This window comes from Ascidiella aspersa, chromosome 1, assembly GCF_963924565.1.
Source record: "Ascidiella aspersa chromosome 1, kaAscAspe10.2, whole genome shotgun sequence".
In the NCBI taxonomy this organism is placed as follows: domain Eukaryota; kingdom Metazoa; phylum Chordata; class Ascidiacea; order Phlebobranchia; family Ascidiidae; genus Ascidiella; species Ascidiella aspersa.
This window is the reverse complement of record NC_139447.1, coordinates 37,641,542-37,654,498: the sequence shown is the minus strand read 5'-3', so window position 1 is coordinate 37,654,498 and position 12,957 is coordinate 37,641,542. Positions and strand designations below refer to the sequence as shown.

The window sequence follows — 12,957 nt, the reverse complement described above, 5'->3', positions numbered from 1 at the left end:
ATCAGTTCTTCAACTTACCCCTCTGTACTCAGGGCCGTTGAGATACTGAGGCCTTAGACCATGAAAAGATTCGGGCCTCATATTTTCTAAGGTTAATTTTTTTTGTCTTTATTTTATTACTTTTTGTAGCTCGGTTTACAAAATTGGACCCCTTAGGCCTACAGTACCCTTTATCCGGCCCTGCCTGCATTAAATGTTTTTGTTGATGACGTTGTGTTTACAGACTGGTGCGTGGACCTACATTGTGGCGTCATCCACAAACCAGTCCGTCACCGTAAGTGTGACGTCATACCCTGTGAGCACAACGATTGATCCAATCGTTGTGGAGTCTGGAACCTACGTCAAAAATGTTTCCGACATTGAAGTGTTTGTGATTTTTACAAAGGTAAGCTAAAGTCCGAAATTTGTTTCCTGTAAAAGCTGTTCAGAGTAGCGTTTAGCAATTAGTTTTACTTCGCTACTTAATTTGAATGATAGACTTGCCTTTAATGGCACATAAAAAGTTAAAACCGACGAAATTGTAACAAATGCCTCATGTGGATTATTTCAACAAGAAACCTTTAACAACCAAAGTTCCAAGATGGAAATAAGCAAGTAAAAAACGGTTTGCAAAAGTGAAAGGCCCCCAACTTCACAAGTATTTTTAAAAAAGATAATTTTTTCATTGTCTCAGGTGACCAAAGGTCCTCTCAAGGTCACCAACGCCACCGTAGACGCTTTAGTGACAACTCCAAACGGTGTGAAAATAAATATTATTTTGAAAGATGGCGGCGCTGGTAAGTAAAATGTTCTTATTTGTGGTTATTCTGAAAACATCAGTATGAACTTTCTGTGATCATACGCAGAAATGTTCATAGCATTTTTAACACCAATACGCTGGATCACCTATAGTCCTACACAATACAAAAAGACCATCGTTAAATCTACACCTACAATAGTAAACTTCGAACGTTGGCTACAATACTTTTGAACACAGGAATGCCTATTTCGCTATAATATAAATTAAAAATTAAAATATGTTTAAACCCATTTCTACCGGTTATAATGAGCGCTATAAAATCGCCTTATATACTATGACACTACGGTCATAAACGACAAAACACGATATATCATTATTTGTTTGAATACCATATAAAAATCTTTATTTTTTTACCAACGGAATAAACTTTGGAACTAAGATAGTTATTTTAACCTAGTAACTTTGAGCAAAGAGTAGTAACATAAAGAGCCAGAAAAGTAGCAACCTGTTAACTGTTAAAACGTGGTCGGTTTATGTTTTTTGCACAGGACTCTTATATATTTTTTTTTGTAGTCCCTGATTTGGAAAAATCAGACGGGATCTACACAGCGTATTTTCTTCCCAACGTGACTGGACGACATTCTATTCGAGTAAGCTGATTTTCACTTCATTTTCAGATTTGTTTGCTTTAACGAAAGCGCTTTTCCCTTTAAATTACGGTTTACCGAGAAATGTAAATTGTCGGCATATACTCATTAGGTCTTTGGGTTCGGCATTTTAATGACAACAAAGTGTTTTTATATGTAAATACGCACAACAACATTACATGGCAATAGTATGGTTGGCTTTAATCCATAGCAGCCGTTTTAACGTTCCTAATTTGTTAAACCTTTCACCAGGTTACAGTGAGTGGTACTGGAATCTCTACCAAGAAAGTCAGCGATCCCGCAGAAAGATCTCGAAAGAGAAGATTTTCGCCAAGACTAAGCAGCAGCGGTAGGTTATATAAACTAACAGTGGTGGCCTAATTTTGAACACTGCAAACGCATATGAATTTAACACCTTGAAAAGAAAAAAGACATATGCAGTTAAATAGAGTTTTAAGTTTTGAGGAACCAAGTAAGAGTTACTTGGCCACAAATGATAGATATTTTATGGTGTTTTTAAAAACACTGTCCTCTTTAAACTAGTTGCAAAGGAAAACATAATTCTGGTTTGATTTTATTATGCGGTCACAGAAAGAAATCAATAAAATGAAATTTCGTTAAAAAGGTGAACAGCTCGAAAAAATCTTCTAGAAAGAAAAAATACAAAAAAAAATATAAAAAATGTCTGGAATATAATTTTTTTTTAACCACTTACTATATAAAATTGAGAGTTTAAAAAGTGCTTTATATTAGTTCCACAAAAATGTGCACGTTTTTTTAAAGCCAATCTACTTATCAGAAAAGTATACATTATTAAAATTAAAAAAAAGCTTTATTACGAATACCAGATAATTGTTTATGTTTATGAATGAGGATTGCTATAATAACGCGATAGCAGCAGTACATAGTGTCAGAATGTAACTGATTAACATACCCTCTTCTTTAGAATATATAATTTAAACCGCTGTATCATTTCATACTTGTATAACCTAGTGATACGTGTGCCATTCACGCGATGTTCATGTGATCTTCATTTACAGATCCTTCTGTCGTAAGCGTCACGCCACCTAGTGTCAGCTCAAGCGATCTTGATTCGTTCTCAAGAGTTGAAATTCCAGCAAGTTTTTCACCTACTAAAGCGTAAGTTTGGGATTATTACATCGTTGTCAACCTAAGTGTTTATTTTTATGGTTGCTGAGTTTGAATAGGATCCCACATTTCTTTCATAGGGGAACCCGTTTTGGGGGGGGCAGTAAATACTAGAATTACATTGGCATTTATGTTGTCACAATAACTTACACCACAAACAAGAGATAACAATATTGACCTTCTGCCGATGCGAAATTTAACTCGGGCTCTACCTCAAAGTGTCGGCACCAACTCCTTAAATGGAGAATGTTTTTCCGAGGACTGAGTCCGAACATATACTGCTTTGTATTTTACATTTAGGAACATTTCATGCTTCAAGCTATATTTCGGTGGCAGAGCCCCGATTTTTATATAATAAACCATATCCGTCCGCTAAGAACGTATTACTAAGGTTAATTTAACAAAATAGAAGGGTAATGTGATAAATATGGCATTTAGCAATATTTAAATTAGCTTGAAGAAAGTCGGTGAGCTTCAGTTGTGAGAACAAAACTTAATGATGAAAATCCTTTCACGTATAAAACAAAAAGTTAGACTAATTACCATTACTTTTAAATGTTATTGCATTTTGATTAGTTTTGTTTCAACACCACCACATTATCGTATACAACCAGTCGGTATCGCGTATCAGCTCTGCTCCGATATAATCGGACATCCCTTATTTCAAAACACTTTCGTGTATTTCTTTACTGGTTTACTTGAAACCTAAACAACCTTTTTTATGTTTATTCAAGGGTAACTGCTGCAACTGTATCCGCTTCGCTCGGCCCTAGTCAAATACTTGACCTTAACGTTGTACAAACTGACCTTGAGAGCATTGGCAAGGTCACCGTGACATTTACAGCACCAGGAGATGACCTTAACTTTGGAACGGGTGAATTTCTTGGCTTAAAATGTTAAATCTTCATGTTTATAGCACGTATATTTTTTTAGTCTTCGAAATACCTTGTTAAACATTTTGAATCTCATCTGTATTATCCAACGAGATTCAATATTTTAATGTGCGTTTCCCGAAGTGTGTGTTTTAGAAATGTCAGCGATTTGACACTTATTTTTAACCTTTAAACATGATTCCAAAGGTTTTCTAAGTATTCATGGAAACAACTTTTATGTTTCACCCAAGTAAATCGGTCAAATATATGTTATACATTAGAAAAAGCTGAAATTTTCTAATGTATAACACAGAAAAAAAAAACATGTCAGACAGTCTTACCGATTTTCATCATGTAAAATATTTCCTTCATAGTTGGTTAAAAAGGCTATTTATAATATGATATGTACGCAAACTCTTTGTGTTTAAACACCTATTAGTTTTGCTCTCTTTTCGAATCTTCTTAAATCAATTGCATCACGTTGTAGATTTGCATGGAACTTACCGTTGTACAAAAGCAAAGATGTTTATTTGCTTAAAGGTTATTAAAAAGTATACATACATATAATATACGACATACGTACACGAAGTCTTTGTGTTTTTGCAGGTGACTCTTGCTTTGTATGTTCTACTTTAAAAAGAGCAGAGTCGAAATTCTATATTGACCAGACAGATAAAAATCCTGTCTTACAATCTAACAATTATCACAATTAAATATTAGTTCCTAAAAAAGGCTATTTATAATATTATATGTACACAAAGTGCAATTTATAATATTATATGTACACATTAGTATATTTCTTTCTTCAGCCTCTCGATACGAAATCCGATACAGTTTCACTTCTCCTGGATACGTTACGCTTGACTTCCCAACATGGACCGACGTCACAAACGCCTACGCAACACATGGTGACGTCACAATGCCTAAAGCTTCCGGCGAAGTTGAAACATTTGTTGTCTCACTTGTGGGGGTTCCCGCAAATGAAAATTCGCCAAGGTAAAAAGCAAACTGAACATTTATAAAGAAGTATTAGTTGCTTCTTTAGAAATAAAAGGCGTCAATTTCTCAAAATGATTCATTCGAATTAAAATACTGATGATGCCCTTGCGAAATATATATTTGTTTAGCTGAAATGAAAAACCAGAACTTGCTTCGATGATTCTTTCCCGCAGAACTGATGTCGTTTTTTCGTAACTGCAGTAGTCTATGTTTCAAGTAAAGTTGTTGTAGATCTTGGTTTTATGTCTGTGCTTATTTTTGGATCTTACGATATGATCCTGAACTGGCAGTAGTGGTGAAACATAAATTTAGATTTTTAGACAGATTCTAATATTTGCAACAAAAATAATTTTATTATTTTAATAGCTAGACTTGTTATTTTCGCAGGGTTTGGTTCGGTGTTCGTGCTCACGACTCCGATGGAAATGTTGCCGAAATCTCCAACATTGCTGCGGTCAGCACTTTTAACAGAATTTTGGTTCAACCAACAACTACAACAACAACAACAACAACTAGAACAACAAAAGCAACTTCAACGACAACAACAAAAGCAACTGCAACAACCAACCAGGAGACAGCTGGAAGCACTTCACCGGTTCAGACAACAACAGAAGTAACAACAGCAGCATCAACCACATCTTGTAAAATGCCTATTTTAAGTTATCAGACACATGTTAAGACTATTGTTGCTAAATACTTTTTAGCGCTTTTCCACAATACTAGATCCCGATTGTCCCGACCAAAATACTTCGCAACTGTTTTAATTGAGTAGATCTTTAAAATGGTTTGTTTGTAGCAGTTTTTAAATAACTTGTGAAATCACGTAGTTTAAAAACCAATAAAATTCTTGTATCTCTCAGTTTCATTTGTACATAAGTGAGATTCTTGTCTTTGTAAATTAGTCTCAACCATTTATTACACTTTAATTGATTTAAATGAAGTTTGAATAATTTGTTCAGTTAATCTAACAAGTTGCAATCATTTAACGATGCAAAGCAGAGATAAAGCACGTTGTTTTCAAATGACTTCACTTGACTTAAGTCTTTTCGGCAAAATGGCTAAACTTGACTTAAATCTTTTATAGAATTACTTGGGTTAAAATGAAGTGTTTTTATTAAGCATTTTTTATAAAATTGAGTTGTTTATCTTATTTTTTGTACATAAAATTACTTACTTGCTATATATTGTTTTTTGTTATTTTTTATTTAAGTTATTACTCATAATAGGACGAAGTGGCGATAAATAATATTATTTCAACTTCGGTTTTAATAAGCTTTGAAATTTTGTTGTTTTTAGATTTTGAAGAAGAACCACCAAGTAACAAAACTACAATAATTGTCCTGGGTACAATAGCTGGAACATTTGGTAAGCAATTTGTTTTAAAAAAAGCCTAATTTTATTAATTATGCCGGAACAATACAGCTTGACATAAATGTTTTAGTTTTTTTTTCACCAAAGTGACTGTACATTTAAAATAAAATTAGGCAACACCTGTTTATTTTTCGTTAGAATTTGCAATAACATTTATCGTTTCGCTTTGAATTGATTACGAAATACAAAAAGTCCTTTTCATTGTTTTATGGCAACTAGTTATGTACCGGTAATCAAAAACTTTCACTTCAACATATTTTTACTGCAAAAATATCTTTCTACTACTTTTAAAACTACAATTGATTTTCATAACCCTGTTTTCTCTGGCTATGCCATGTTCTAAAATACTTTCGGTCAACCTTCTATATTTCCGTTTAACACAACACGTATATGTTTGATGGACCATTTCCTAATTGTTAGTATTAGCATTCCAAATAATTACCAAACACTATAAGAGTAAAGTTTGTTGAAATTCCCAAATAGCATTTTGAACAGAGTCTTCAAAATAAAGAAATCAAAGTTTTTTCTCAATTATTTGACTGTGCAGCCGCTTGCGGGATAATTCATAGGTTTACTTTATCTAGTTTGCGCAGTTCTTCTTTTTGTCCTGCTTACCATTTACATGTGCATGAAAAGTTGAGGCCCGACAAGTATATGTTGCTGGTATTGTTATTCCGCAGATAACCAAAATACAACAAATTGCGTTTTCCTAACTTAGTACCACAAAAGGTGGCACTTTGGATACAGTCAAGATTAAGAATCGAACTTTTTCTGTGGAGCCGGTTCTGGAGAGTTAACTTAATCTATTTTTGTGCAGTTCTTGTGGTTCTCCTGCTCATAGTTTACATGTGTAAGAAAATGTGTCGCCCCAACAAGTATAAGCCAAGAGAAGAAGAACGATGTTCAACCCCAAACCCATATCAGATGGAATATTACTCAAACCGGAGGATGTGACTTTTTCGTCTGGTTGTAACATTTGTCTAATGTCTGTTCATTCAATTACTGTTTATTATGAAGTGCCACTTGTTATTGTCAAACCACAAGTGCGTATTAAAAATGCGAGTGTGCGTGTGTGTGTGTATGTGTGTGTGCGTGTGTGTCTTTAAGATTTCCTGAGTGTTAAGTGTTCAACACTCCATAACCCTCTATCTGCGCAAACTACCACCTGCGGCTTATTTTTAATAAAACATTTTAGGCGAAATAAGCCTTAACGTTTTTTAATGATTTCAGAATATTTTATTGAATACATTACTCCTGTAAGGCATCCCTACCTATTCCTACTCTTATCAGCTTGTCAAAAGAAGGATATTTAAAGATCCTTTCAAAATGAACCGCATGTTTTAACTTGTGTACTTGAGATCTCTTGTTTCACACGGCCCGCAACGTCATTTTCTGTTTCTTATGCGGCCGCTGTCAAGACTAATTGCCCACCCCTGCCCTACAATCACTCCGGCCAATAAATTAACCCGAGTCTGACTCGCCAAATGTGTGATTTATTCTATAAGGACTGTGGCTAAACATTGTTGTTTCTTGAACCTTGTGTGTGTTCATCGAGTGTTTCCAACTCCCGAGTCGGACTCTCAAATGTGTGATTTCGTCGAAGCCCCAGTCCGGCTACATTCTATGTTTTATGCATCTATGTAATTAGAATAAGCTGAATATTCAGCAATCCAATCAAGAGTGAGTCATATATTCATTGCAATACGTGGGTGGAAATATTCCAGCATATGCCATTCCTTATTTACGATTTGCAGTTTGCGGCCTTATTAGTTTCGAAATTTGGTACTGCGCATGCGCACGTCGGACTCGGGACTCGAGTAGTTTCAGGTTGTCTTACTCTAGTCCTGAGTCCGACTCCAACAATACAAACCGACCCTGTCGAGTCCCGAGTCCAACGCCGACTCTACAGCCCTGTATACTTTAGATTCTCTGCTAAATATATAAAATATTAAATGCACTGCTGAATATATTCTTACTCGAATCCCGAGTCTAACTCCGACTCCGCAACCTCGTTTAGTGTAATGATGCCCTCAACTACTGCGGTCAATTGAAGCCAAATTTTATCGAAACTAAATGGTAAATGGCCACAACATTTTATTCTGTATATAACTCCTTTTTTTAATTTGGTTTATACTGTAGATACCATCTGGTGGTGAAATTGGTTTATTGTCGGCATTTTGAAGAAGCAATAATAACAGTTCTGCCATAAAAAATTACAAAACGTACGTTTGTACAATCTAACAACGACAAAATGTTTTATTTTTGCATATTTCTGTAATATAGCCTAATAAGATTATTTTATTTTCTTTCAACTATTGCCATTTATTAATTGTGTATTTGTTCAATCGGAAAACGAAAAGCCAAAGCAGTTTGTGCAAAACTAGACTTTTCTTAATGTGTTGAAATTGAAAATTGTTTCTGCAAGAAATACAAGTGCTACGATTTAGATAACTGTGAACTGTCTGGATTTGTTTTTGATTTCTTCCAAGGAAAAGGGTCCGATAGTATTAGATCGAAGCCGATAGCCGATACCCGATGCCAAGTGTAAGTATCCTTGGTCGTCCGATACTCGAGTGATATCGGCGCCGTTCCCATACCAAATTAAAATAGGAATTTTACTTGGATTTCAAAAATCGTTTCTGTACGAAAGACAAGTGGAACGATAGGTAAAGAGTGTACTGTCTGGAATTGAATGAAACATTCACTCACATGTGTATGTAAACAACTGAGATCTAGCCCTTTATGAAGCTGCTTTTTGACCAACGATTACGGCTTACCTAATTGACCGGAGGTCGTGAGTTCAAACTTCACTGCAGGCTAGTTGTTTTTCTAATCTGCTCTGCTTGCATCATTGATCAACAGATTCGGTGAAGAGTCTGCAATGGCTTTCGTTGTACTGTCTGGAATTGTTTTTGATTGCAACTAGGTATGACCGATAAATCGATCTTCGTCCGATACTAGGGTCGTATCGGTGCCGATCCGATACCAAATAAATGTAGCAGTTTCCGCATTATTTGCGATCCAAATCAGTGATTTATATCTCTACAATAAATTTATTAAAATATTATTAGGTTAGCAACTGGAAGGTAACTGACTTCTAAACGTAAAGGCAACTTTTGGCTAAATTAATTTAAAAATCCCTTTCAACAGTGCAATTACATCTATTTTGTGTATTTAGCGTAATAATGACGTCATTTATCGGACCGCGATTGTTTTTGTCAAAAATATCGGTAATCGGAATAACACATTGTATTGGACCTGACCACTGCAAGCATTCATATCGAACGGATATAATAAATTTTTAATTAAAAAAATGGAGCGCCGGACGAGAAGCGATATTGTTTCTTAACAACAGGTATTTCCTCCGATCCAATATCGGTGAACATTCTTATTAGTTTCCCATAAAGTATTATATTCGTAATAAGTAGGTTATTAACCTTATTAAATCATACCCAATTAGTTGTTTAAACTTGTAAAATAAAATTTATTCTTCCGCAGACAAATGTTTTGCTTATAAATACAAAATCTGTATCGGAAGTCATAAATTTAGTATCGTAAGTTTAATGGGGAAAATAACGGCCCAAATAGACGTTAAAAGCGTGTATAAAACGGGTGCAACCGATGTGGCCTTCATATCACTGATGATGGCATGAGAATTTGCCAAAACGTTTGAACAATAAAGCATGTCGCTTTTAACGTCTATTTGGGCCGTTATTTTCACCATTAAACTTATGAACAGATCCGTATATAGCGTTTCTTAGTATCACAAATTTTAACGAAAAAAAGATCTTTTGACGAGAAGCTATACTATCACTTGACATCGTGTATTTTATCCGTATTAATGTTAATAGACATTCCTAGTAGTTGTCCACAAAGTATTATAGTATATAAGTAGGTTATTTCCCTTACTTAATTCATACCCGATTAGTTGTTTAAACGTGTAAAATAAAAATTTTCAAACATTTTAAAAAAAATTTGCTTTGCAATATCTAAATGTAATCATAACTTTACTATTCGCTAAAAAAATAGCCCGAATTTAAGATTTAGCGTGAAATTCACTTGTCATACAAGTTATGCTTACAAGCTCCCTAAGTTGTCAGCCTCTTGTGAAGCAAGCCGCCATCGCCCGCCAGAGGCGACAAAGAGCTAACTACGTTTCTATATTTGTGGCAGTTGCTGGGCTGCGGCTTTTCAGACAGCGCCAAAGCGGCTCGCTAAGTTGTCAGCCTCTCGTAAAGCAAACCGCTGTTATCCGCTAGAGGCGACAGGGAGCCATCCTGTTTTTCAAACGTGGCAATTGTTGCGCTGCAGCTTTTCAGACAGCGCTAAAACGGCTCGCTGAGCTGTCAGCCTCTTGCGAAGCCAGCTGCCGGCATTCGCTAGAGGCGACAAAGATCTGTGCATTTTTTGCTGAAATTCTTGAAAGTTTGAGCAAAACGCGCAGAGCCCTTTTAAACCACACGGAGCGCAACTGAGCAGAAAAATTGAAGTCTTTTGAAATGTGTTAATGGTTGCTTTGCTGGGCGTTTGAGTTATGTTTTGTCGTATGGCCCTACTGCAGGGCTCGAAATGTTCGTTCCAATAGCTTTGTTCGGATACAGGGTTCGAAATGTTCTGAAAGCTCCTAAATGCATTGTTCTACAAACCCCTAAATGTAATAAAATTTGCAACAAAATTTTATTCCAAATGCAATACCCTCGATATATTTGTTGTTATACTGTATAATAAAATTTTAGATCCCTGGGATTTCGGGCTAAGGGTGCTCTGGCGGCCATTTTGTTGGTGGTGGGCTAACTTGTTTTGAGTTTCCGGAATGCTATGCTCTTATTTCGTTACTAACGCAAAAATAGTAACGAAATACTAACGCAAAAATAGATCAATAATGACGTTTTCAGCGTGTAACAAAATAGCAATTGTTGCGACAATAATAAAACTTTGTTGAAACATTTTTCAATAGTTGCACAATATTTTAAAATCCCCGGACAGTCGATGGAATGTTTCTATTACATATATCTGTGAATTTACAACTGGATTTCTCGGATGATATCGGTATTGGATAACAAATTCACGATATTATAAAAAAAATAACTGAAAATTTAACCGTCAACCAGCATCACCGTACAGCGTGAGACTGGGTCGTAACTGCACGTGAAAGCAAACAGGTACGGGCTGTTTATGAGCCTAAAGTACACTCTGTTACGTCACAAGCGCGAAAATGCCCCTTTACGTTTGAATTCTATTTTCAAACTGATAGCGTTGTTTGCTTACAGGCAGTAGGCGCTTCTATAGGGTAAGGGGACAATGCCCTTATGGCTTGTTTGAGTTGAAACTAGTTTTATTTTGTTGCGAATTAACTCTGCTTTGTGGCCTCTACGACTGTTTTATCACCCGCCTTGTAAAAATACGCGTAAGCGAATTAAGCGTGTGTTGGGTTACAATCAGGATGCACTGGCCCTATTGCGACCTTAATGCCTTCCGCCAAAAATTCCACTCTAAGTATATTGTCCTTTTAACTTCTAAGCCAAGTAGAGCGTTTGATGCTTTAGTAAGCCATGCTTTGGAGAAGTTCTGGCGATTATTTTGGAGAAGTTCTGGCGATTACAAGTCTCCATATTGTAAAATGGTGAAAATGTGTGTACAAGGTGATTTTCCAAATGTTTATCTCGTTGTAAGAGTGTAAATAGCACACTTTTAAAACCAAAATGTTGTTTATTTTGTAAACTGTATTGAAACTGGTATAACGTTCATTTTGATCCATTTATTAAGGATAGTTTAAGAATTTATGATGGGAACATTGAATGTCAACGCTTAATTAATAAACTGGGAATTACATTTTGTGCTACAAATATAGCACACCCTTCGAAACACGTAAATTCCGTTGCCTTTTTTTACTTTTTTTTTTTTTTAGGGTTGTACTAGCTTCTATTATAAAATCCATTGTTACCTACAACGAACAGCGGCAGTTTTTTGAAAAGAGACGCTGTCTGATAAAACGTTACAACCATCGTGAAATGCGCAAAGAATAAATACAATTGAATGATAGGCTACTCTGAACTAGAAAATTTCGCTAATACCCCATGGGTTAAGACAATGTTTAACGTGTAAGGCCACACACGTGTGCAAACATGTATATTTGCTTTTCACATGGACTCTGGGTGCTAAATTAACGTGTAGGTCTATTGTCTAAAGTCCCAATGCCACACCTATGTTCACAGGTTTACAATTCCCACGGAAAAAGTCAAAAGCCCCTTCAGAAAAACACACAAACATTCCAAATGCGTTGCCAAATCCGGGAATTTGGTTGCGCCATTACCAGCATACAGAAGCACGTGAAAGTGTTTCAACCACTTTAAACGCGTGTGGTTTTGTATATTTGCTTTAAATATGTTGCGGCAAGATTTATAACCTGATGTTATCAGTTTTATAACCTTGACGCAAGTGGTTTTATCGCCCTAGGAACGTGTATTGGAACGTGACGGCGGCTTGCCTCACGAGAGGCTGACAGCTTAGCGAGCCTTATGGCGCTGTCTGAAAAACCGCATCGCAACAATTGCCACAATTTCAGATCTTTGTCGCCTCTAGCGAATAACGGCGGTTGGCTTCTCGAGAGGCTGACAGCTTAGCGAGCCTTATGACGCTGTCTGAAAAACCGCATCGCAACAATTGCCACAATTTCAGATCTTTGTCGCCTCTAGCGAATAACGGCGGTTGGCTTCTCGAGAGGCTGACAGCTTAGCGAGCCTTATGGCGCTGTCTGAAAAGCCGCAGCGCAACTATTGCCACAATTTGGAAACCCATTTCAGCTCTCTGTCGCCTCTAGCGAATAACGGCGCTTGGCTTCTCGAGAGGCTGACAGCTTAGCGAGCCTTATGGCGCTGTAACGTAGTTAGCTCTCTGTCACCTCTGGCGGGCGATGGCGGCTTGCTTCACAAGAGGCTGACACCTTGGCGAGCTCATCATCATAACTTGTATGAAAAGTTGATTTCAGGCGAAATCTTAAATTTGGGCGATTTTTTAGCGAATAGGTAAGTTATGATAACATTTAGAAATTCGTCGGCAATTTTTCAAATATTTTGTTTTTAATTTTAGGTTTTCAAAAAATAATTTATTTTGTTACGATGTATGTTTTAGTTTTGTTTTTAGTCATGAAAGAGTTCAACTAAAATGATGTATTTAATTT

At 36.1% G+C, this 12,957-nt stretch overlaps 1 protein-coding gene across 1 annotated transcript; it reads left to right on the top strand.

Moving 5' to 3' along the window:
* The first annotated feature begins 205 nt into the window (after nt 1-205).
* On the top strand, nt 206-8,229 carry LOC146170371 (calcium-activated chloride channel regulator 1-like). Its single transcript, XM_083388522.1, has 10 exons — nt 206-385; nt 674-776; nt 1,313-1,389; nt 1,639-1,735; nt 2,427-2,526; nt 3,270-3,409; nt 4,217-4,403; nt 4,794-5,047; nt 5,703-5,771; nt 6,595-8,229. Exons 1-10 carry the CDS (start codon nt 206-208, stop codon nt 6,729-6,731), a joined length of 1,344 nt encoding a protein of 447 aa, XP_083244648.1. The 3' UTR covers nt 6,732-8,229.
* The last annotated feature ends 4,728 nt before the right edge of the window (nt 8,230-12,957 follow it).